This window comes from Moschus berezovskii, chromosome 14 (genome assembly GCF_049115385.1).
Source record: "Moschus berezovskii isolate FMDL1 chromosome 14, NW_MosBer_1.0, whole genome shotgun sequence".
NCBI classification, from domain to species: Eukaryota; Metazoa; Chordata; class Mammalia; order Artiodactyla; family Moschidae; genus Moschus; species Moschus berezovskii.
Window position 1 is genome coordinate 57,197,178 of NC_142473.1, and position 25,187 is coordinate 57,222,364.

Below are 25,187 nucleotides of genomic sequence, written 5' to 3' on the forward strand. Positions count from 1 at the left end.
ACTTTAAGATTAAAGTTTAGAAATGTGGGGATAAAAAAATTCTTTAAAACTCAACTGTAATATAAAATAAAATTTAAAAAGGATATAATGGTAAGAAATGACAGAAAATCTATAAATTAAAAAAACTCAACAGCAATACCTTAATTAGAAGTTGATGGAGATCAGTCGTGGGTGTTCATTGGAAGGACTGATGCTAAAGCTGAAACTCCAATACTTTGGCCACCTCATGCGAAGAGTTGACTCACCGGAAAAGACTCTGATGCTGGGAAAGATTGGGGGCGGGAGGAGAAGGGGACGACAGAGAGTGAGATGGCTGGATGGCATCACCGACTCAATGGACATGAGTTTGAGTGAACTCCAGGAGTTGGTGATGGACAGGGAGGCCTGGAGTGCTGTGATTCATGGGATCGCAAAGAGTCGGACACGACTGAGCGACTGGACTGAACTGAACTGAACTGAATGTAAAATTGAATAATGTAAATTAAAATTGTTTTGTCTAATATTTGCCTACTATGTTTGTGTCCATCTTTTTTTATTTTGGAACTTTTTGTCTCTTTTTAAAAAGTATATAGTTGGAAATTTAAAAAAATATCTTAAGATATTTAAAACCTAGAGTAATTAGTTTATTTTTGATACATTTGGATTTATTTCTGCCATCTTATTTTGTATTTTGTCTCACCTGGCTTGTGTTTTTCTCATTTCATTTTTTTCTCTATTAGGGTAGTAATGATATAATCTATTGTTTAAATATTCCCCTTCTCATTTTTTGGTAACAACTTTATTAAGATAGAATTTACATACCATACAACTGACTCATTTAGAGTGTACAGTCAATGTTTTTTTAAGTATATGCCCAAAGTTTTGCAACCATTACCATAGTCAATTTAGAACATTTTTAGCACCCCAAAAGAAACTTTATATCCATGAGCAATATGTCTTGCTTTTTAGTCCTCTCTTTCCCTTAAACCTCCAAGCCCTGGGCAGCCATCTGTTTTCTTTCTCAATAGATGTACCTAATCTGGGCATTTATAATAAATGGACTTAATATATGTGATCTTTTGTGAATGACCTCTTTGCTTACCATAATAAAATTTGGTATAAATCCATACAATGGAATATTATTTGGCAACAAAAAAGGAATAGAGTAATTCGACATGTAACAATAAAGAACTTAAGTTCATCTTTATTGTAGCATTTAGTTCTTTATTGTAGCATGTCGAATTATTCTATTCCTTTTTTGTTGCCAAATAATATTCCATTGTATGGATTTATACCAAATTTTATTTATCTGTTCAACAGTTAATAGAGACTTGAGAGTAGGCGCGGCGGTGGCGGTGGTGCGGGGGTGGGGAGGGGCCGGGCTGGGGGCTGGCGGCTGGCGGCAGCGGCAGATGGATTCGCGGGTATCGGAGCTTTTCGGCGGCTGCTGCCGGCCTGGAGGGCTCCGGTCGTGGGCGGAACCCTCAAGGCTAGGGGCGCCGGCGGCAGCAGCAGCTGCGGTGGCCCGAAGGGGAAAAAAAGAACGGAAGGAACAGAGGGAGCAAAGCCAACAACCCGCCGTACCTGCCCCCTGAGGCTGAAGATGGAAACATCGAATATAAACTGAAGCTGGTGAATCCATCCCAGTATCGTTTTGAGCACCTGGTGACACAGATGAAGTGGCGGCTCCAGGAGGGCCGTGGTGAGGCCGTCTACCAGATCGGGGTAGAGGACAATGGGCTGCTGGTGGGGCTGGCTGAGGAGGAGATGCGGGCTTCCCTCAAGACCTTGCACAGCATGGCAGAGAAAGTCAGGGCAGACATCACCGTTCTCTGGGAGCGAGAAGTGGACTATGATAGCGATACACTCCAGAAGATCACCAAGGTACTAGTGTGAAAGGTTCCTGACAACCAACAGTCCCTGGACCTTCGTGTGGCCGTCCTGGGGAATGTGGACTCAGGAAGTCAACTCTGCTTGGAGTCCTGACCCAGGGAGAGCTGGACAATGGGCGGGGCCGGGCTCGGCTCAACCTTTTCTGCCACCTGCGTAGAGATTCAGTCCGGCCAAACCTCTAGCATCAGCTTCGAGATCCTGGGCTTTAACAGCAAGGGAGAGGTGGTGAATTACAGGGACTCACGGACGGCAGAAGAGATCTGTGAGAGCAGCTCCAAGATGATCACTTGCATCGTCCTGGCAGGCCACCGCAAGTACCTGCACACCACCATCTTCGGCCTCACCTCCTACTGCCCCGACTGCGCCCTGCTCCTTGTCAGTGCAAACACTGGGATAGCTGGCACCACACGGGAACACCTGGGGTTGGCACTGGCCCTGAAAGTGCCCTTCTTCATCGTGGTCAGCAAGGTGGACTTGTGTGCCAAGACCACCGTGGAGAGGACAGTACGCCAGCTAGAGCGGGTCCTCAAGCAGCCCAGCTGCCATAAGGTTCCCATGCTGGTCACCTCCGAGGATGATGCCGTCACTGCTGCACAGCAGTTTGCCCAGTCCCCCAAAATCACCCCTGTCTTCACACTGTCCAGCATGTCTGGAGAGAGCCTGGACCTGCTCAAAGTCTTTCTGAATATTTTGCCACCACTCACCAATAGCAAAGAGCAGGAGGATCTCATGCAGCAGCTGACAGAGTTTCAGGTGGATGAAATCTACACGGTACCAGACGTGGGCACAGTTGTTGGAGGAACGCTTTCCAGTGGGATTTGCCTTGAGGGGGACCAACTGGTGGTGGGCCCCACGGATGACGGCTGCTTCCTGGAGCTCAGAGTTTGCAGCATCCAACGCAACCGCTCTGCCTGTTGTGTGCTGTGAGCTGTTCAGGCCGCTACGCTGGCCCTCGGGGACTTTGACAGAGCTCTCCTTCGCGAGGGCATGGTGATGGTGAGCCCAGAGATGAATCCTACCATCTGCTCAGTGTTCGAGGCAGAGATAGTACTGCTGTTCCATGCCACCACCTTCCGGCGAGGCTTCCAGGTGACAGTACATGTGGGCAACGTACGCCAGACGGCAGTGGTGGAGAAGATCCAAGCCAAGGACAAGCTGCGGACAGGGGAGAAGGCAGTGGTAGTTTCCGCTTCCTTAAACACCCAGAGTACCTGAAGGTGGGCGCCAAGCTGCTGTTCCGGGAGGGTGTCACCAAGGGCATCGGCCATGTCACCGATGTGCAAGCCATTGCAGCAGGAGAGGCCCAGGCCAACATGGGCTTCTGAACTCCAAGTGGGCACAGCTCTTCTGCTGTCCCTACAATACAAAAGGTGACTTCCGGCCATGCTGCCCCCCATGTTGGCGGTGCTGTGTGTTAGTAGGCTAGAGAGAGGGGGCGCTCTCCACTGCCTGCTCCCTGCCACCTTTTCTGGAGACATGCCAATCTAGGTATGACCAGGGAGGGGCAGTCAGTCGTGAGGGAGAAGACAGGAGAATTCAGGACAGTGCTCAGCAGCCTAGTGTTCACCTGGTTGGCTCATCAAGCCTGGCAACCCTGCGGCCTGTCTACCGGAGGGAGCTGACCACCGCCACACCAGCCCCATTGTCCCGGTGTGGTCCCTGCACATCAGGAATTGTCACAACTGCTGGGGGTGGTCCTCGAAAGCTCTCCTTTTTCTATACCTCTTCTCAAGGCCATGTAAGTTGCCCACCTCTACTTGACTGTGGACAAAAGACCTCTGCTTCGGGCCATCCGGTGGCCCAGGGTCTGAAGAAAAGGCACAGGGGCAGTGAAGGCAGAGCTCCCACCCTGTGCCAAGACACAAGGTCAGCTCCTCAGCTTTCTCCCCTTGCCCTTCTTCGCTTAAGGGCCACGTCCCCGCTTTCTCCTCTCAAAGGCCCCACAGGTGCTATTTGTTGTGCTGGCCCAGGTGTGGGGCCACCAAGCTGAGACTTGGCCAACCGAAGGTCAGCTGCATGTCAATAAGTCTTGTCCCCGCCTCCGCAGTGATCTGTTGATTTTAATGCTGGATCAACCAGGACGTTTTACTTTCCCTGACCACAGCTCCCCGTTCCACACCCTCACCTCCCCTCTGGCCCCGTGTGAGTCCTCTCTTGTTTAGTAGTTTGCAGTGAGCATCCCTTTCCCTCTGTTGCAGGGAACCTGGAGGAAAGGAAAAGATGTTGCCATATTTCCTACTCTTTAGGGCATGGATTCCCTCCTTTCCCTTTGTTAGTGTCTTGGGTTCCCATAAACTCAGGGATTTGGTTGAGGTTTCTCTGCATATATATATATATATATACACACACACACACATATATATTTAAATACACATATATATTGTACAGAATAAAAATGTTTTATTGAAAAAAAAATAGAGACTTGAGTTGTTCCTATTTTTTAACTATTATGAACAATGCCCCTAAGAACACTGTTATACAAGTTTTTATGTAGACATGATGTTTTCATTTTTCTTGGGTAATTTCCTAGGAGTGGAATTGCTAGATCATATATCTCTGTTTAACCTTTTGAGGAATTGACAAACTGTTCTTCAAAGCAGCTGTACCATTTTATATTCCCATCAGCAATGTATGTGGGTTCTAACTCTCCATTCTTGCCAACACTTGTCATTGGCAGTCTTTCTGTCAAAAGCTGTCTTAGTGATGTGAAGTGGTTCTTAGTTGTGGTTTTGATTTGCATTTCCCTAATAACTAAATGATGCTGAATGTCTTTTCATGTCCTTATTGACCACTTGTATATCTTCTCTGGAAGAATGTCTATTCAAATCCTTTGTTCATTAAGAAACTGGGTTGTCTTTGTTTTATGAGTTCTTTATATATTCTAGATACAAGTTCCTTATCAGATCTATGATTTTTCTTGTTTTCAGTGGTGTCCTTTGTTTTTTGTTTTGTATTTTTTCTGACCACACCACATAGCCTGCAGGATCTTAGTTCCCCAGCCAATGATTGAACCCAGACTGCCACAGTGAAAGTACCAGCTCCTAAACACTGTACCACCAGGGAATTCCCTGTATATGTTTTTAAAATATAATTATATAAATGTGATCTTACATATATATTTATTTTTTATATATTCACATATTTTTATACAAATGTACGTATAATTTTAGCGAACACTTCCAAAGTTGAATCTATCAAGGTACTTCCTTCCACAGTACAGAAATGGTCTGTAACATAAAATTTCAACATCAAAGAAAGCTGTCAGTCAAGTGTAAAAATGGGTAGCAGCATTTTGACATGCAAAGTTTCAAAATTAATCCCTCTTGGGAAGCTAATGGAGGATGTGTTCCATCAAATGGAGTTTTTTGGGATTTCTTTCCCATGTAGGTTACCACAGAGCATTGAGTAGAGTTTCCTGTGGTATAGAGTAGGGTTCTTAATAGATACCTACTTTATACATGATAGTGTATATGTCAGTCCTGTTCTCCCAGTTCATCACCCTCTCCTTCTGCAGCCTCACCGGTATCCATACATCCAAGGAGTAAACTAATTTTTGAAAATGATTGGCTCCATGACAAAAATAGTGTTAGTTGCTCAATTGTGTCTGACTCTTTGTGAACCCATGGACTGTAGCCCACTGGACTCATCTTCATCTGTCCGTGGAATTCTATAGGCAGGAATACTGGAGGGGGTTGCCATGGAAAAGATTCCCTTCTTCAGGGAATCTTCCTGACCCAGGGATCATATCTGGGTCTCCTGCATTGTAGGCAGATTCTTTGCCGTTTGAGCCACCATAGAACAAGATAATTTGAGAGTAACCAAAGGACTACTTTAATCCTCATAACAAAGCATATAAAACTGATGCTACAAACTATCTGACATGAAGAAACTCAGGCCTTGAGAAGTTAAGTGACTTGCCTAAGGTCACACAATTAATAATGGCAGAACAAAGCTTTTTCTCTAGCAAATGGAAAATTAATTTAGATTTTAAGTTTTTAAGAGTGCAGTAGCCCCACATTCTTTTCATCCTCTTTAAAATTTTTCCACTTTCTGCTGGAAGTAGATTGTTAAGGTCAACATGTAGGCCAAGGGTTTTTTTTTTAGTCAAACTATAATTGATTTACAATGTTGAATTAATTTCTGCTGTACAGCAGAGTCACTAAGTTATAAATATATATTCTTTTCTATTATCATTGAATATATAGGACCTTGTTTATCTGTCCTGTATATACTAGTTTGCATCTGCTAATCCCCAACTTGAAATCTTTCTCCCCCAACCCCCTGCATCCGCAATCATAAGCTGGCAACCACAATCTGTTCTCTATACTGTGAGTCTGTTTCTCTTTCATAGGTATGTTCATTTGTGTCATATTTTTAGATTCCACATATAAGTGATATGGTGTTTTTGTCTTTCTCTTTCTGACTTACTTCACTTAGTATGATAATCTCTAGGTCTGTCCTTCTTGTTGCAAGTGGCATTATTTCATTCCTTTTTATGGCTGAGTAATATTCCATTGAATATGTGTACCATATTTTCTTTATCCATTCCTCTGTTGATGGACATTTAGGTTGCTCTCATGTCCTGGCTATTGTAAATAGTGCTGCTATGAATATTAGGGTGTATGTATTTTTTTAGAACTAGTTTTCATACAAGGCTGTTACTATTTTACTTCTTGTCTAAATTACCAAATGTAATTACTAAATTACCAAAAGTCTTGGAGTGTATAACAATTATGTGTTGAAATGCACATGTTAGGAGTATGCCTGAAAAATCTCTGTGGTAGGAGCAGCATTTTGAGGTAAGATTATTGCCTTTTTAACTAAATGGGAATTACTCATACATTGGTAAAGTTGGGTAGTCCCTGAAACTTTTTTTTTTTAAAGGAAGATTAGATATAAGTGGAGGCTGTTCTCCTGGCAATAATTTCTGACTGTAGAAAGCCTTGGCAAAGTTAATCATATTTAGATTCTGAACAGGAAACCATTGATAATATGCCCTAAATAAGCCTTATTACTTTTCAGAAGTATAAATGAGAGAGTGAGAAAGAAAAAAAAAAATCTGAGGGGACTTCCCTGGTGTTCTATGGTTAAGAAACTGCCTTGCAATGCAGGGGACGGAGGTCTGATCCCTGGTCAGGGAACTGATATCCCACATGCCACAGAGCAACTGAGCCCTTGCACCACAACTAGAGAGTCCACGTGCTGCAATGAAAGATTCTGCATGATGCAACAAAGATCCTGTGTACCACAATTAAGACCTGACGCAACCAAATAAATATATTTTTTAAAAAATCTGAGAATTAGTGCAGCATTGGAATAAAGAACAATAAAGACTTTGAAGAGTGATGGAACTGGAGTTGAATCCTGTTACTGCCACTTGGTAGTTGTATAACCTTGGGCAAGTTGCTTTGTGTATCTAATCTGTTTTCTCATCTGTGAAATGGGGATAAAAATAACTTTCAAAGTTTTGTAAGAATTAAATAGAATCATGTCTGTAAATTGGAACAGTGACTCACTGTTGTGTACAGCAAATGTTAGGGTCTAGACGTTAAAATTTCATTCAAGGTCCTTAGACTCTATTATCGGAGAAGGCAATGGCAAGCCACTCCAGTACTCTTGCCTAGAAAATCCCATGGATGGAGGAGCCTGGTAGGCTGCAGTCCGTGGGATCGCTAACGGTCGGACACGACTGAGCGACTTCACTTTCACACATTGGAGAAGGAAATGGCAACCCACTCCAGTGTTCTTGCCTGGAGAATCCCAGGGACGGGGGAGCCTGGCGGGCTGCCATCTATGGGGTCACACAGAGTCGGACACGACTGAAGTGACTCAGCAGCAGCAGACTCTATTATAATATGTTTGGCATGCCATGTTATTGTTGTTATATATACTCAAATTAATATATCCTTAGATGAGTCTGTGAGTGTAAGTAGAATCAGAGAGTTCTGCTCTTAGTTTTCCAGTAGGAATTCAAGTGTAACCAGCAAACCAGAAAAATAAGTCTAGACTAAAGTTGTAGTTTACTTCCACAGAAGTTTTTCTATCAGAAGGTAGGTTTACACATTTACTGAGCAACTACCAGATTTATTTGATTCTTTTAAAAGATGTCTTATTTTACTTAGTCACTATAATTTAAGGCGGAAAGAGTTTAGATCGATTGAATTTGCCCAAGTTCATACTGTGTTAGGAATTATAGGGAAATGATAGGAACTATGAGGAGTTTGAACTCCTCTGTCATTCCAAACCATATACTCTCCTTTGTATTTCTAGCACCTCTTTCTCAACTTGGGAAACTTTAAAAATTATCAGTACCTAGGCCACATCCCAGATGGTTTAAATCAATTTCTAGAGTTAGACCTAAGCATCAGTATTTTTATAAACTTCCCAGGTAATTTTATCACATGGATTGAGACCCACTAATCTGTTTCAGTGCCTAGTAGAAAACGATATTCAATAAATACTTGACTGTTGAGAGAATACCTCCTTGATTGCCCAGCTGTCCCATTGTAATTCATTCCGTATTATAGTCAACCAAGAGTACTTCTGTATTCACTTAAATTTTTAAAAGGGACTTTATACTTTATACATACCCACGGTTTGGTCCCATAGCATGTATAAGAAGATCTCAGGCAGTAGTTAATGTTTTGCTCCTAATAGAATTCTGAGTTTCCTTCATTGATGGAAAGAAGAGTAGATATGGAAATAGAGGAAGACTCAGGGATTCTTTCTTATGTTCCATCCAAAGTTGAAGACATAGGTTGTAAGCAGATATCTATTAATTAGCTCTGTTTTTAAATGATTTAATATTTTTAAATGATGCATGGTTCAAAAATAGAAAGATAGAAAGGGATGTGCATTGAAAATTGTTCCTCTCACCTCCTAGTCATAGTTCCACCTCCTAGTCATAGTTCCCCTCCCAGGTTTCCATCAGTGTTGTATCAGTATTCTTCCAGAGATAGTCTGAACACACATAAGGAATTGTATTTATATGTACTTCCCGTTTTTACCCATATGGTAGTTTCATATGCTACCCATATGGTAGCATCATGTTTGTTTACTTCACAGTGTATCATATCTATAAATAAGCCATTTTATCAGTATATAATTGCTTTTTATAACTCTTGTTTCTCTATATACCAAAATTTATTTTAATCAGTTACCTGCTGATATTTAGATTAGTTTCAGTTTTTCTCTATTACAGACAATGGTACATTGAATAGATAAGTCATTTCAGTTCTGTGTAACCTTATCTTCAGATAAATGCCCAGAAATTCAAGGTATTGATACGGCCAGTTTGCCATTTGGTTGGGAAATGAAAAAATATGGAAGATTAAAGGTATGACGAAGCAATAGTGACCAAAAATTATTGTAGTAGGAACAATATTAAACTGGATTGAAAGGATAGGAATGAGCCTATAGCCAAGAATAAGGTGAGAGAACTTGTGTTGTGTATATACATGTAATATATTTGTAATTAAAATATACTAATGAATTTCCTAAAATCCTGAAGTTTTTATACATATTTGAGTTTTTTAAAACATATTTTAATGTAATACTTACTGTATAAAAACTCCTCATATCTTTATGAGAAAATATCTTGCTGTTATCATTTCAGGTTTAATATTTTGATCAAGATTTTATCTTTTCATGCATGACTATATTTTATTTGTAATCTCTCTCTTTTTCTTACCCTTAGCCCTGGAAGAAAGCGGGACTTTTCTCCTGTTCCTTGGAGTCAGTACTTTGAGTCCATGGAAGATGTAGAAGTAGAGAATGAAACTGGCAAGGATATATCCTTTGCAAACTGGCTTATTCCTTAATAAATTTATAGTGTCTACAAAGATTTGTATAGTTCCTAAAATATTCTGTATTTTTGCTGTTTATTTCATTTTTATTCCATCTGTTCCTTACACGACATGGGATGTTACTTGTAAGACTATTAATATCTTATTTGGCTATAATTGTCTAATACATGGGAAGGGATTAAGAATTAAATTCCTGAAACTGATATATCTTTTGAGGGGATGGTTTCATGTGTCAAGTGAGTTGAACCAGTTCAGTGTCTAGAAACCAGGAATTATGTCATTAGGGCAAAGGGAATAGTTTTGTGTTTTGGTTTTTTTTTTGCATTGAAAAAGTGGTCACACAGCTCCCATGCCTCAAAAACAGGTCTGGTGTCTCAGAAACTTCTCTATAAGTGCCTCTTAAGCTTGGAAGGCTGTAGCTTTGCTTATAGCTTGGTCCTGTCTGAATTTTCTGATTGGTAACATAACTAAGTAATCAAAATTTTCAGTGAGCAAAAGCGTAGATATGTTATCTTTAACTATTCATACACTTTTCGAGTTTACAAGAGTGGTTCAGAGGGTCCAGTCCTACTCCTTCTGCATGGAGGAGGCCATTCTGCCCTTTCCTGGGCTGTGTTCACGGTAAGTAAGTAGTTGATAGTGGATGTTAATGTTAGCTCAGTGAAACTATCAACCATGCCATGTAGGGCCACCCAAGATGGACGGGTTATGGTGGAGAGTTCTGACAAAATGTGGTCCACTGGAGAAGGGAATAGCAAACCACTTCAGTATTCTTGCCTTGAGAACCCCATGAACAGTATGAAGAGGCAAAAAGATAGGACACTGAAAGATGAACTCCCCAGGTTGGTAGGTGCCCAAATATGCTACTGGAGATCAGTGGAGAAATAACTCCAGAAAGAATGAAGAGACGAAGCCAAAGCAAAAATAACACCCAGTTGTGAATGTGACTGGTGATAGAAGCAAAGTCTGATGCTGTAAAGAGCAATATTGGGATGTTAGCTCCATGAATCAAATTGGAAATCAGTCAAAGGCAAATTAGAAGTGGTCAAACAGGAGATGGCAAGAGTGAACGTCGACATTTTAGGAATCAGTGAACTAAAATGGACTGGAACGGGTGAATTTAACTCAGATGACCGTTCTATCTACTACTGTGGGCAAGAATCCCTTAGAAGAAATGGAGTAGCCATCATAGTCAACAAGAGAGTCCAAAATGCAGTACTTGGATACAATCTCAAAAACAACAGAATGATCTCTGTTCGTTTTCAAGGCAAACCATTCAGTATCACAGTAATCCAAGTCTATGCACTGACCAGTAGTGCTGAAGAAGCTGAAGTTGAATGGTTCTGTGAAGACCTACAAGACCTTCTACAACTAACACCCAAAAAAGATGTCCTTTTCATTATAGGGGACTGGAATGCAAAAGTAGGAAGTCAAGAAACACCTGGAGTAGCAGGCAAATTTGGCCTTGGAGTATGGAATGAAGCAGGGCAAAGGCTAATTGAGTTTTGCCAAGAAAATGCACTGGTCATAGCAAACACCCTCTTCCAACAGCACAAGAGAAGACTCTATACACGGACATCACCAGATGGTCAATACCAAAATCAGATTGATTATATTCTTTGTAGACAAAGATGAAGAAGCTCTATACAGTCAGCAAAAATAAGACTGGGAGCTGACTGTAGCTCAGATCATGAACTCCTTATTGTCAAATTCAGACTTAAATTGAGGAAAGTAGGGAAAAGCAGTCGACCATTCAGGTATGACCTAAATCAAATCCCTTATGATTATACAGTGGAAGTGAGAAATAGGTTTAAGGGACTAGATCTGATAGAGTGCCTGATGAACTATGGATGGAAGTTCTTGACATTGTACAGAAGACAGGGATCAGGACAATCCACAAGAAAAAGAAATGCAAAAAAGCAAAATGGCTGTCTGGGGAGGCCTTACAAATAGCTGTGAAATGAAGAGAAGTGAAAGGCAAAGGAGAAAAGGAAAGATATACCCATTTGAATTCAGAGTTCCAAAGAATAGCAAGGAGAGATAAGAAAGCCTTCTTCAGTGATCAGTGCAAAGAAATAGAGGAAAAATAGAATGGGGACGGCTAGAGAGCTCTTCAAGAAAATTAGATACCAAGGGAACATTTCATGCAAAGATGGGCTCAATAAAGGACATAAATGGTAGGGACCTAACAGAAGCAGAAGGTATTAAGAAGAGGTGGCAAGAATACACAGAAGAACTGTACAAAAAAGATCTTCACAACCAAGATAATCACGATGGTATGATCACTCACCTAGAGCCAGACATCCTGGAATGCGGCGTCAAGTGGGCCTTAGGAAACATGACTGAACAAAGCTAGTGGAAGTGATGGAATTCCAGTTGAGCTATTTCAAATCCTAAAAGATGATGCTGTGAAAGTGCTGCACTCAATATGCCATCTAATCTGGAAAACTCAGCAGTGGCCACAGGACTGAAAAAGCTCAGTTTTCATTCCAGTGCCAAAGACTGTTCAAACTACTGCAGAATCGCACTTACCTCACACGCTAGCAAAGTAATGCTCAGAATTCTCTGAGCAAGGCTTCAACAGTACATGAACCAAAACATATTCTAAAACTCTTATTAGTAGTATGGTATTGGCAGAATCCAGAAATAAGCCCATGTATAAAAATAAGTTAATATAAAAAAATCCAAATGGATTAAAGTACTGAATTTAAAAAGATGATAACATTAATATATGGTGTAGGGCAGCCACATGAAGTGGAAGCCATAAAAAAAAGGTTGGTAAGTTCAGCTTTACTGAAACCCAAAATTCCAAAGACTCCAAGAAGGCTCCATGGAGAAAAGATAATCTCTAAAATAAATGGTGCTGGGAAAACTGAATAACTCTATGCAAAACATGTCTCTCTCTCACACACACAGGAATATTCAGCCATGAAAAAGAAAGGAATCTTGCCTTTTGCAACCACATGGAGGATCTTGAGTGCATTGTGTTAGATGAATTAAGTCAGATAGAGACAAATAATATATGTTCTCAGTTATATGTAGAATCTAAAAAAGCTGACTTCATAGAAATAGAGATTAGAATGGTGATTGTCAAGGGCTAGGAGGTGGGGTAAGTGGGGAGATGTTGGTCAAAGGGTACCAGTTCCCAGCCGGAAGATGAATTAGTTCTGGGAATCTTTTAAATGTACAGCATGGTGACTGTAATTAATTGTATGGTTTTAATACTTGAAAGTTGTTAAGAGAATATATCTTAAATGTTATCCACACACACAAATGATGATTATGTGAGAGGCTAGAGGTTATTGTGATAACCATTTTGCATAAACACATGTATCAAATGATCACTTCCAGTGTCTTAATATTATATGTCAATAATATTTCAGCAGAATTGGGGAAAAAGATCATAGGAAACACCCAAAGAGATGACATTTACATGGCAAATCATATGAGCTTTTTTCTCCTCTTTTTCTAATTTTCTGTATTTTTATAATGTGAGTATATTAAAAATGTTTAGTCAAAAATAAAATGAGAAAATGTGATTTAAGAGCTTTGATTTATGTTATACATTGACTGTTAAGTTAGTAGCTTACCTTGGTTCTGGTCTTATTTTTACTGATAGTTGTGTGATCCTGAGAAAATAATTTCCTTTCTCTTGACTTCAGTTTCCTCATGCATGAAATGTAGGAGTTAGCCTAGATAGTTGTCCTGTCTTTTTCTTAAAAGTTAAAAAGTGTTGATGATGTTTACTAACACTAATTGTGATATATTACTGTCAAAGAGTCTAGTTCATTTGAGGAAGAAGATCCTCAATTTCTGGTTTGTTTAAACCAATAAAATTGTACTTGCTCATGATATTATGATTTCTTTTTCGATATATTTTTAATTGGCACAAACTTATGTGTACTGCTGCTCTATCTTAAGTAAATCTTTGGTAGATTTTATGACTTGTGCTGCTTTTCAAGGTTATTTCATTACTGAGTGTCACATTTGTGTGATATGCTGAACCAAGATATAGACTGATTCACAGTTCTTATCTAGAGAATTTCCCTTCTAGAATAGGGAAAAGATAACCAATGAGTGTGGATGAAAATCATAGATGATAGCAGAGTTCAGAGGGACTTTGCTTAGAGGTGCTTATTCTGTTTCATGGAAAGCTAGGAAGAATTAAATTTTAAAGAGGGATTTCATATTTTGAAGGTGGGATAGAGCCAGAATGTGTACCAAAAAAAGAGTCATTAGTTTTAAAGGGGAATTCCTGTAATTCTTTTGGGATCCTTTCATTCTGATGGCAGTTCACCCAACAAAGTTATCATTGGTAATGGGGAAAGATTTGCTAACTTTGATGTATCTTAATACTTTTCCTTTTCCTCCTAGGCAGCAATCATTAGTAGAGTTCAATGTAGGATTGTGGCTTTGGATCTTCGAGGTCATGGTGAGTGAAGTTTTTAATTACTCACTGACTCAATGACACATTTGCCAACCCTTTTGAATAGTGTAAAGTATTAAAAAGTTCACTGGGTCTGGTCATTTCCATTTGGGCATTTTGAGGGAAGTCCTAGCTTTTAGTTTTCACAAATATTTTATAAATTCACACACATATATATCTTGTTGAGAAAATGTCTGCTAATGTAACCAAATTCCAATGCTGGTGGTGTATAAGGAATGTGGAAAAATCTGCTACTGTAATTATCCTCCTTCTTTGCTACTGTAATTATCCTTCATAGAGATATGTCTGTAAAAGAAAATCCTTGCTGTGCCTATCATGTACAATTATAAAGTTCCCATTTCATTATCCTAAAGTGAGATTTTTGGAAGACAGTACTCTTGATTTTATCATTTATCTCCTTGGGAATTTTATTTTTAAAATATTTTCTTTTTAGGTGAAACAAAAGTCAGGAATTCTGAAGACCTGTCTGCAGAAACAATGGCAAAGTAAGTAATACTGTTTATCCAATCACCTGGCTTACATTACTACCATAAATAATAATATATCTTTATGGCTTTCCTGGTGAGATTGTTGAACAATAAATAACAGAGAACATTTTACTTCTTTTTTTCCCCTCTATATCTGGTGTTTCTTTACTATTTTATATTGAAAGAAACCTCCAATTTCTTGGTATATTCAATATGATGGTCATCATTTAAAATGATGCCCTGAAAATTCTTCGGGGAACAGTTTAGTCTGTGTTAGCTTTTGAAAAGTTTCCTTCTGTTCACAGAGTTGAATAGAAGCTGAATATCTACTGGGGACCCAAGCTTGAAAAATAGTTGTTTATAAAAGGCCCTCTAAGATGTTCTTAAGATATCCTGCCCACATGGTTTTTCCAGCTTTATAGTAAGATGGGAACAAGGTATTAAAGAATAACCTATTATACCCTGGACCGCAAAGTAAAAGATGAGTATAGCACCTACAGTGGCTCTCAAACCTGGCCATTCATCAGAATTATCTGAGAAATGATTTAAAGTACAGATCATTCAGCCCTGCCTCACAGCTTTTGAATTAATGCTTCTACCAGTGGGTCTGGGCATTTATATTTTGATAAATTTCTATAAAGGAATCTGATGCAGCCAGTCCCATGACTGGTATTTGGGCACCACTATTCTGTATTGTATGGGCTTCCCTGGTAGCTCAGTGGTAAAATATCTGCCTACCAATGCAGGAGATACGAGCTTGATCCCTGGGTTGGGAAGATCCCCTAGAGTAGGAAATGGCAACGCACTCCAGTATTCTTGCCTGGAACATTTTGTGGACAGAGGAACCTGGTGGGCTACAGTCCATGGGGTCACAAAGAGTTGGACATGACTGAGTACATACACATACTACATTCTATTTTGTAAACAGGCTTTTGCAAGCTACCTTGCTTTTAATACGTGTTTTCTCATGTGTTTAATGCATGCTCTGTCAAGTATTTTTTTGGCACCAAAAATACCTTGTCTTTTCTTACTTTAGTAGCTTGAATCTGGATATAAGTAAAGTTGAATCTGTATATAAGTTCTGTTTTTCCTTCAGAACCCAAATTCATGTGGCCAAAATTGTATTGTTATAGTAGATGCTATTTATGTGATTTCTATCTTCCAGGCTTTATTAAGTGTAAATTAAACATTTATTTAGAATGAATTATTTGTTTTAATCAATAATATAAATATTGTCACTTTTTTATCAATGAGGAAATTGGCACAGTAACTAACCGTGTGAGGTCACACAGTTAATGGACTTGAACTGTGATCATTCAACCATAGTGCTTAGCAAAGAGAGAGAAATAACAATGTGTGAGAACCATTCCACTCAATAATCATGTGCCTGAGAGGCCATGAAAGGAGAGCCAAGAATCTGCTCCTTCATTTTTTCCTTTGTAATGTGAGAACAGTAATGCCTGAAATAATCAAGCATGTAATACCCATAGAAAGATTTGCAAATGATTTTTAAAGGGTACAAAACAGTGAAATATATCATCTAACTGGCCAGGCAGCCAGACAAGGATGTGATAGCTTGACTGACATTCAAGAAGAAATTAAAGAATTGATGATGACCTTACGGAAATATTGCCTAATCACGTATGAATCTGGGACAATCAGGAGAGAGAAATCAGATAGTAATAAACAAGGAAAGCTTAATAGAAAGATTTATTAATTATAACAGGGGACTGGAGTAATGAGGAATTCACTAGTAAAAAGTAAGAGCTCTAAAGAATATAGGGTTAATTAAGTTGATTATGGGAATCAATGTCACAGTGTATACATATGTCATATCATCACATTGTACACTTTTTCAGTATATTATAATTTTATCTATCAGTTACATCTCAGTAAAGCTGGGAACAGGTTTGAAAAACAGAAGGAAAGACTAAAAATAGCAGATATAAGAAGCAGCCACTTCCTGTTTCCCCTCAGACCGAGACAGCACCTGAGTGGAAAAGACTGAGATCTAGACCTTGTTGGAGAGGGCACTAGCGACGGCTTACTGAAGGTATAGAAGTCACTTTAAAGCTTTGTTGGCAGAACTTGCCAGAAATCTGCCCTTTTGGGTTCAGCGGAAGCGGTTCATATGGAGTTGTCTCACCAGAGGCACTCTGCAGCAAAATTACTGGGGACGGTTCCAGAGATCTGCAGTACAACATAATGCCTATAGTTAATGATGCTGTGCACTTAGAAGTTTGTTAGGAGGGTAGCTCTCATGTAAAGTCTTTTTACCATGCATATGTGTGCACGCACGCACACACACATGAGCAACACAAGGAATCTTGAAGGTGATGGTTGTGTTTATCCCCTTGATCATGGTGATGATAACAGGAATTGATCATGGTGATGATAACAGGAGCTGATCGTGGTGATGATAACAGGAATGTGTACTTACCAAATTGTATACATTAATTATGTTCAGTTCAGTTGCTCAGTTGTGTCTGACTCTTTGCGACCCCGTGAATCACAGCACACCAGGCCTTCTTGTCCATCACCAACTCCCGGAGTTCACTCAAACTCATGTCCATCGAGTCGGTGATGCCATCCAGCCATCTCATTCTCTGTTGTTCCCTTCTCCTCCTGCCCCCAATCCCTCCCAGCATCAGAGACTTTTCCAGTGAGTCAACTCTTCACATGAGGTGGCCAAAGTATTGGAGTTTCAGCTTTAGCATCAGTCCTTCCAATGAACACCCAGGACTGATCTCCTTTAGAATGGGCTGGTTGGATCTCCTTGCAGTCCAAGGGACTCTCAAGAGTCTTCTCCAACACCACAGTTCAAAAGCATCAGTTCTTCGGTGATCAGCTTTCTTCACAGTCCAACTTTCACATCCATACATGACCACTGGAAAAACCATATCCTTGACTAGACGGACCTTGGTTGGCAAAGTGATGTCTCTGCTTTTTAATATGCTATCTAGGTTGGTCATAACTTTCCTTCCAAGGAGTAAGCATCTTTTAATTTCTACCATTTTTATGTACCAATTATACTTCAAAAATCTAGGGAGAATAAAAGAACATTAGGGATGGGGGAATGGAGAGATTGGAGAAACCTTTTGTGTTGCAAGAGCTGGACACTGGAAAAGCTGTGTGTGCTGCAGGTCCTGGATGCTAGACAAGCTACAGGAGGTTGTGGAGTCAGTGCACACCGGGAACAAAACGCTCTCTTTCTGCAGTATCTCTCCTTTGCCCTCTACTGGCATAGCTTGACATCTTGCCAGCTAGCAAAGGAAAAATATTTAAAGGCCTCATCCAGTTATTGCAGAACATGTAAAAGGTGAATAAGAGCTAAGAGATAAGTTGATAACTCACACAAAAAGTTCAAAAGAAAATAAATGATTAATACCTTCTGTAAGAGCTGAAGATAATTACCAAGAATCAGAAGAGCCCACAAGTTGGATTCTTGCTGAAATAGGTGAAGCAAAAAAACATTTATATTGTTTCTGAATTCAATCACTCTGTGAAACAAAAATCTTAAAATAGGCATTTTAATGGGCAATTGGTGGGTTTTTCAAGTAGCCCTGACAGCATGGTTTTTGCCTTTCACATCAACTTAGAACCTAAACTCTACGTAAAATGAAACTCCACTGAAAGTAGAAAAGCCAAGATTCGAGCTTAGCTTACTCTGATACTCCATTTTCTATTATGTCTGTGATATGCTATACTGCTTCTCAGGAAATGAACTAGTATTAATAAATATGAAAGGATCCCCCTAGATAGCATCTACCAAAATTGTATATCCAGTTACTAACTAGATAATCTTTCATAGCATCCTTTTATTTTACTCGTTATACCTAACAAACCAAAACCTTTAAGCCTTAAATTTAACTCTGAGGGAATATTAAAAATTATTTGTTTTTGCTTATAAAATTGAGTGGCCTGCTTATTTCTCATTCACATTGTCTGCAGATGTTGCAACTATCCTATTCATATCTATAGTTGTTGTATGAGATTTTTAAGATTAATTCCTTCAGAAATAACATTTATTTTTGCCATTCTGAATACTGTGGAGAACCATATTTGAAAGACTGTGTCCCTGCATTCACAGCTACTATATGGCTAACAATGCATGAGTGCCTGAGGTATGTAGTGACATTCAGCAAGGCAAAACTGCTTGAAGTTGCCTGACTGACTCACTTCCAGAAGACAGTAGAGCCAGTGGTCTGTAGAAACACACCTTACTTACTCTTCCTATAGCAAACAAGGCCCATACACGAATGAAAAACAAAGTTTCTGCTTTACTTCTCCTTTTCAAAGCTTTGGGGTTTGACTTTGTTAAATAGGTTCACTCATAATTAAAGACTGGAACAGAAGCCAGTGAAAAATTAGCTCTGAACATTTTTCTGGTTTCTCAGAACACTAAATTTGCATTCATACTTCAAACAAATTTACATGACAAATTGTAAATAATAATTAATATTTGTATAACACCTTACTCTTTTCAAAGTAAAGTGATGAAAGTACTCTTTTCACCACTGAGTGTCTCAGTAATCCTCAGAGCAATCCATAATAGTAATTGATATTCTTACCTTGATTTTATAGATGTTGAAACTCTTAAGAGATTAAGTAGCTAATCGAAATTCACACAAAAAATAAACTAGGTCTGCAGTTCATCTTCGGAGAAGGCAATGGCAAGCCACTCCAGTACTCTTGCCTAGAAAACACCATGGATGGAGGAGCCTGGTGGGCTTCAGTCCATGGGGTCGCTAAGGGTCAGACACGACTGAGCGACTTCACTTTCACTTTTCACTTTCACACATTGGAGAAGGAAATGGCAACCCACTCCAGTGTTCTTGCCTGGAGAATCCCAGGGAAGGGGGAGCCTGGTGGGCTGCCGTCTATGGGGTCACAGAGAGTCGGACATGACTGAAGTGACTTAGCAGCAGCAGCAGCAGCAGCAGCAGTTCATCTTGCAGTTAATGTCAAACTGCTACATTATAATGCTTAAAAAAATTGTTTTCCTGTTTCATGGATCGGGAAACTGAGGCATAGAGCAGTTGAATGATTTGTGCAGAGTTACAGGCTTATTTTAGGTTTAAGATAAAGGTAGATATTTATGTAATTGTACTAACTGTGTGGAACAGTGAAAGTGTGATGTAAAGGGAAATCAAAGTTTTGGTTCTTAGCTCTTCTTGTATAGGTACTGGGGACTGTGTTAGCAGGTTTACTTAGGTGCAGGATGGTCTATTAGACAGTCCTGGGATTATTAGTTACAGACCAAAGGGGAGAATTCGGAAAGAAAATTATTTTTACAGTTGTTAGAGAGTAATATTCCCTGCTTTACTTCCTTCTCTGCAGAGATGTTGGCAATGTGGTTGAAGCCATGTATGGGGACCTGCCTCCTCCAATTATGCTCATTGGACATAGCATGGGCGGTGCTATTGCAGTCCACACAACATCGTCCAACCTGGTGCCAAGCCTCTTGGGTCTGTGCATGATTGATGTTGTGGAAGGTAAGTTTTCTTAGTGCTGACTAAGTCAAAATCTATGACTTATAAAAGATATCCATGTTAGATTATTGTTATCTTGTCTTTATTTATTGTTGACTTTGATCTTGAAGTATGTCCCTCTGTCTTTTGTATCTTTTTTTTTTAATGTTATTTTGTAGCAAGGGTATTTTTTTATTTGGATATGATTAACATTTAACTTTTCAAATGTACATCATCATGGCTTGATATATGTGTATATTGTGAAATTATCACCACAATATATCTAGTTAACATATGTCATCACACAAAGTTACAGATTTTTTTTGTGTGTGAGTGATGAGAACTTATAAGATCTTAGCAACTTTCACATATGCTGCTGCTGCTGCTGCTAAGTCACTTCAGTCGTGTCCGACTCTGTGTGACCCCATAGACGTAAGCCCACCAGGCTCCCCCGTCCCTGGGATTCTCCAGGCAAGAACACTGGAGTGGGTTGCCATTTCCTTCTCCAATGTGTGAAAGTGAAAGTGAAGTTGCTCAGTCGTGTCCGACCCTTAGCGACCACATATGCTATATGGTATTATTAACTATAATCACCATGCTATACATTACATACCTAGGACTGACTTATTTTATTAGTGGAAGTTTGTACTTTCCACACCTTCACTCATTTTGTCCACACCTCACTTTATATAATCATTTTCCATGCCATCAGAAACTGTACATAAACATCGTTTATGGCTGCATACTATTTCAGTTATATCTACATCCCATAGTTTTATTTACTATTTAAAAAGAAACTGCCATGTTTTTTCTGATCCAGCCTCAGAAGTCACACTATTGCTTGTGTAAGTCAGCTCTATTCAATGTGGAGGGACTGCTGAATACCAGGAGGCAAAAATCATTGGAGAACATCTTAGAAAGAAGCAATCATTAGTTTTCTGAATTTTCTTAAACTGCTTTTTCCCTCCATGCATGACTTAATTCTGTCATTGAGGGGAGATACATAGTATATAGTTGACTCTTTAAGTTATGTTGACTCAGAATATGTTAAGTATCATGGTTAAAATTTTTTGTTTAACATCTAGGTACAGCCATGGATGCACTTAACAGCATGCAGAATTTCTTACGTGGTCGTCCTAAAACCTTCAAGTCTCTGGAGAATGCCATTGAATGGAGGTAACCCACAAATTTATATTGTCTATATTTTAAATGTTAGGTTTTAGCTTTTCTTTTTCATCAGCTCAAGCACTAAGTTGAAGGGAATGGTTCAGTTTCCAAGCCTTAGCTTTGTTGTAATATCATGTATGGAAACATTTATATAAAGAGCAGTTTTAAAAAATAAATGTTTTGGACTTGGCTCGGATGTCTAAAACCCATCCTTTTTCTAATATACTATAGTACCTCCTAGAATCTTAACAATTATGGATTATCTGCTGTCTAGCTGTTCCCATCTCTAAGGTGAGATTTTGGACTAAATGAGACTGTAAGGCCTTTTCCACCTCTGATGTGCCATGATTCTGGATTCACTTTCTCTGTTCCAGAGAAGGTGGAGAAACAGATGGGTGTAGGTTCCCTTCTCGGTTTTTATTTGCATTTGGCCTAAATAAAAACCCTTTGCTAAATAGTTTTCATAGAAATTACTGACAGAATTGGCTATGGCTTCCACTTAAGTAAAGGTTGTTCAGTCATTAATTTATTCACTAATTCAATAAATTATTTGACCATTTATTAAACACATATTTATTGAACACTTTGTGCTAAAGGGTAATGAATCAAAGATGAGTAAAACACTGTCCCTCCCCTACAGAGATCAGTTTTGGGATAAAACGTCTTCAGTATCCTTTCTTCTTACCTGTTCCTCAAAATCCATTTCTAGTCCCCTCTCCAGAACACTTCCCATAACTCCTCCAAACCACCCCGGTCATTCCCTCAGCAAAATTGCTAAAAACCTTCAAGTCTATATTACATTGTACTGTTAACCCCTTAAGTCTTCTAATCCTTCTTAAGGGATATGCTTATATTGTTAATTTTTATTTCTGTCTTAATTCTCTTCCTGCATAGTAAGATCGGAAGCTATTCTCTTATTTCTTTTGTACTTTCATATAACATATACCATACTGCAGGTGACTTTAGCAGGCAGAATGTATCTATTTACTGAGTCAGAGATATCAAGTGAGAATTAAGAACCTGGCAAATGTATCTTAGGGATTCCTCCTAGGACAGAGGATCTCATGCCAAATATGGCTTGTCAGAATGATGTTTGTGTTTGATATGGTTGCTTTTGCCTCCCCTGTTTACTACCATGATGTAAGATGCTCTCTTGGAAGTATCACAGATCGCTTAAGCAGCCACACTAAGAATGCAACTGCTACTAGCTCAACATGTACCTTGGGCATCCTGCCTGCCTCCCCAGTAACAACCAGTGAAAAAATGATCACATATAACTTTTAAAATTTATTCAGTTAACACTTTTTTTTAAGGTACCTAAGATGTATCAGTATTATAATTGATCCAAGAACTGGGGATGAATTAGGCTTAGTTCCTTTCATCAAAAAACTGGAATACATACAAGTAATTTTATAAACACAGCACAACGAAGGAGGCACAGAAGACAAGTACCCAAACCAGTCTGAGGGTCATGGTGCACCTTCTCTTAAGGGGAGATAGAGTCTTGATTCTAGCGTCAGGTGTGGGATAGAATAAGCATTCTGTTTGTTGAATGCTAAAATGTTCTGGTTTCTGTGAGAGCCACTGATTTTTAGATATCTTTTGAGCATAAGAATCAGAAAGAATACTACCAGCTTTTTGGTAATTTTATTTTGTGTCTGAGGGATATCTGAATAGTTTATGACTCATGGCCATTTTGGTTATTCCAGATTTGAGGTGGGGACAAGATGTTGAAATACGAGACCAACCTATTTAATCCAGTAAAGATTTAAAGCAAAGTGAATTTCTGCTTTTGTTTTCTTGGTCATGCAAATAAGAGGCAGTAGGGTGTAGTCTCTAAAAGCCTGGGCTTTGAAGTCAGAAATAGATATGGATCTTGGTTCTACCACCTAGATGCTCTGAGGAAAGCAGAATAGGGGAAGCAGTTGAGGAGGAAGGGTGATAACAAAAGTGAGAAATTGGTTAGGAAACAATTGTAGAAGAGAGTAATGCTGGTCAGCATAGATTGATGGCAACAGAGGAGGTTATATGGTCATATTTGGAATGTATTTTGAAGGTAGAGCTGACAGAATTGCCTTATGGATTGTGTGTTGGGAGAGCATTTGAGGGGCGATGCTGCATTCAAGGATGACTACTAGGTTTTTAACCCAACAACTGATGAATGATAGAGACAAAGGGCAGCAGATTTGAGGGCAGGCAAGGGGCAGGAATCAGGACTTTTATTCACATGGTCAAATAAAAATATTCTCTTTGAATATGCAAAAAAAAAAAGAGAAAAGATTGAATGCAATCGTTTAGTTGATAGAAAAAAGATCCAAGTACTGAGCTTTGGGATATACCACAGTATTTAGAGCTTGGGAAGGAAAGCAATATCCATCAAAATAAACTGAAAAGGCACAGTTGGTGAGACAGAAGGAAAGCAAGAGAGTGTTAGCACTCTCTTGGAAGAAGAAATGATCTTTGTCAAATGCTGCTGAGAGATCAAGTGAGGTCAAGACTAAGAAATGACCATTAGGATTGGCCCGATGAAGGTGACCTTGACAAAGGAAGTCTCCAAAAGTAACTAGGAGATATGTTGGGGATGTTGGTTGAGGAAAGGATGTGAGGTGACAAGGTGGAGAAAGCAAGTAAGATGACTTTTTTGAGACAGAAGAGCAGAGAAGTAAGGTAGTATGTAGAAATGAATCTGGGGTTGAAGATGCTTTTAAAGGATGTTTTATAATATCCACTAGCTGTTTTATGTAATATCTACTAGAGAAAAAAAGGACACAAATAAGAGACAGGATAAGTAAAGGAACAAGATTTTCATGAACAAAAGAGGATTGAACCAGTGCCCAACGTTGGGCTTGAATAGGAACAGAGATAACTTCATATATTCAGTACTCTTCAAGGTAGAGTATATGATTATAATACGGGTGGATTTGTAGATTCAGTTGGTGGTAGAAAAATGAAATAGTAATTCTGATTGCTTCTTTTTATCATTAAAATAAGAAACAACGTTATTATCTAAAGGGGGTTACAGTATAAAATTTTATGTGATTTTTTTTTTTTTTTAAGCTAAGAAATGAGATTTAAAGAAATGTGTTCTGGTGACTTGCTTCAGGCAGTGTTTTCAGGTCCCCTGGGACCGGCAGTCATTTTCTTGGCCCTTAGTCAACTCCAAGAAGACCATTCTATTTATAGAGCCTGAGCTCCTCATTCTCTATATCATGGCATGTAAGACCCTCCAGGAGCTGAGCCCTGCCTGTCCTGTTCTGTCACACTCCTGTTACTCTCCTCTGTTCCTCCTTGCTCTCTTCCCTCTAAGGTCATCGTCCTACTGATTTTTTCACATCACAGTACCTTCGTTCACAGTGTGCCTTCTGCCTGTTTTGCTCTGACCACCCTCTTTTATCTTCCACTTATCCTCAGTCCTCAGTTTAGGCAAGACTTTGGGAAGTTTTCTCTGACTTCATTCAGAATAAATGAGGTTCCTTTGAACCGTACTCTATTAAAATTATTTGTTTCATTTCTTTCTCCCCACTAAATTATGTGCTTCTTGAGCTCAGGCATGGGATATGGTATCTACCTCTTGGTAAATATTGCCAGGAAATAAGTGATTTCAGTGCCTTAATTTTTACTGCTTGGCTTATCACCATGATAACGAAATGGGAAGTAGTGGTAATCTCCATAGTAAGCTACATTGATAACCACACCTTTTTAGTAGCTCCCACAGAATTGCAAAATTATTGATTTGACCCTGCTGATAAGATAAAGATGAATAACCTTCTCTCTCCTGTCTCACTTTCTAGTGTGAAGAGTGGCCAGATTCGAAATCTGGAGTCTGCCCGTGTCTCAATGGTTGGCCAAGTCAAACAGTAGGTTTTATTTTTTCCCCCTTGCACTGGTTAGAGGCTGAATGAAACATAATGAGGAATTATAGATTGCTTTTTTGGTCATACATCTATTCTACCATGAA

General features: G+C 39.3%; 1 protein-coding gene and 1 pseudogene across 3 annotated transcripts in view; both read left to right on the top strand.

Annotated features, from left to right (window-relative positions):
* PPME1 (protein phosphatase methylesterase 1) overlaps positions 1–25,187 on the top strand; it is a 60,361-nt gene that overhangs the window by 17,992 nt on the left and 17,182 nt on the right. For all 3 annotated transcript variants that reach the window (XR_008685632.2, XM_055423661.2, XM_055423662.2), the window contains exons 2-8: positions 9,569–9,662; positions 10,206–10,298; positions 14,052–14,109; positions 14,558–14,609; positions 19,932–20,086; positions 21,148–21,238; positions 25,021–25,086. Coding sequence is in view for 2 of the 3 variants with exons in the window: in XM_055423661.2 (XP_055279636.1) it covers positions 9,569–9,662; positions 10,206–10,298; positions 14,052–14,109; positions 14,558–14,609; positions 19,932–20,086; positions 21,148–21,238; positions 25,021–25,086 (609 nt within the window). In the remaining variant the exon portion in view is untranslated. The remainder of the gene's footprint in view (positions 1–9,568; positions 9,663–10,205; positions 10,299–14,051; positions 14,110–14,557; positions 14,610–19,931; positions 20,087–21,147; positions 21,239–25,020; positions 25,087–25,187) is intronic.
* Positions 1,392–4,890, top strand: LOC129554662 (GTP-binding protein 2 pseudogene; annotated as a pseudogene).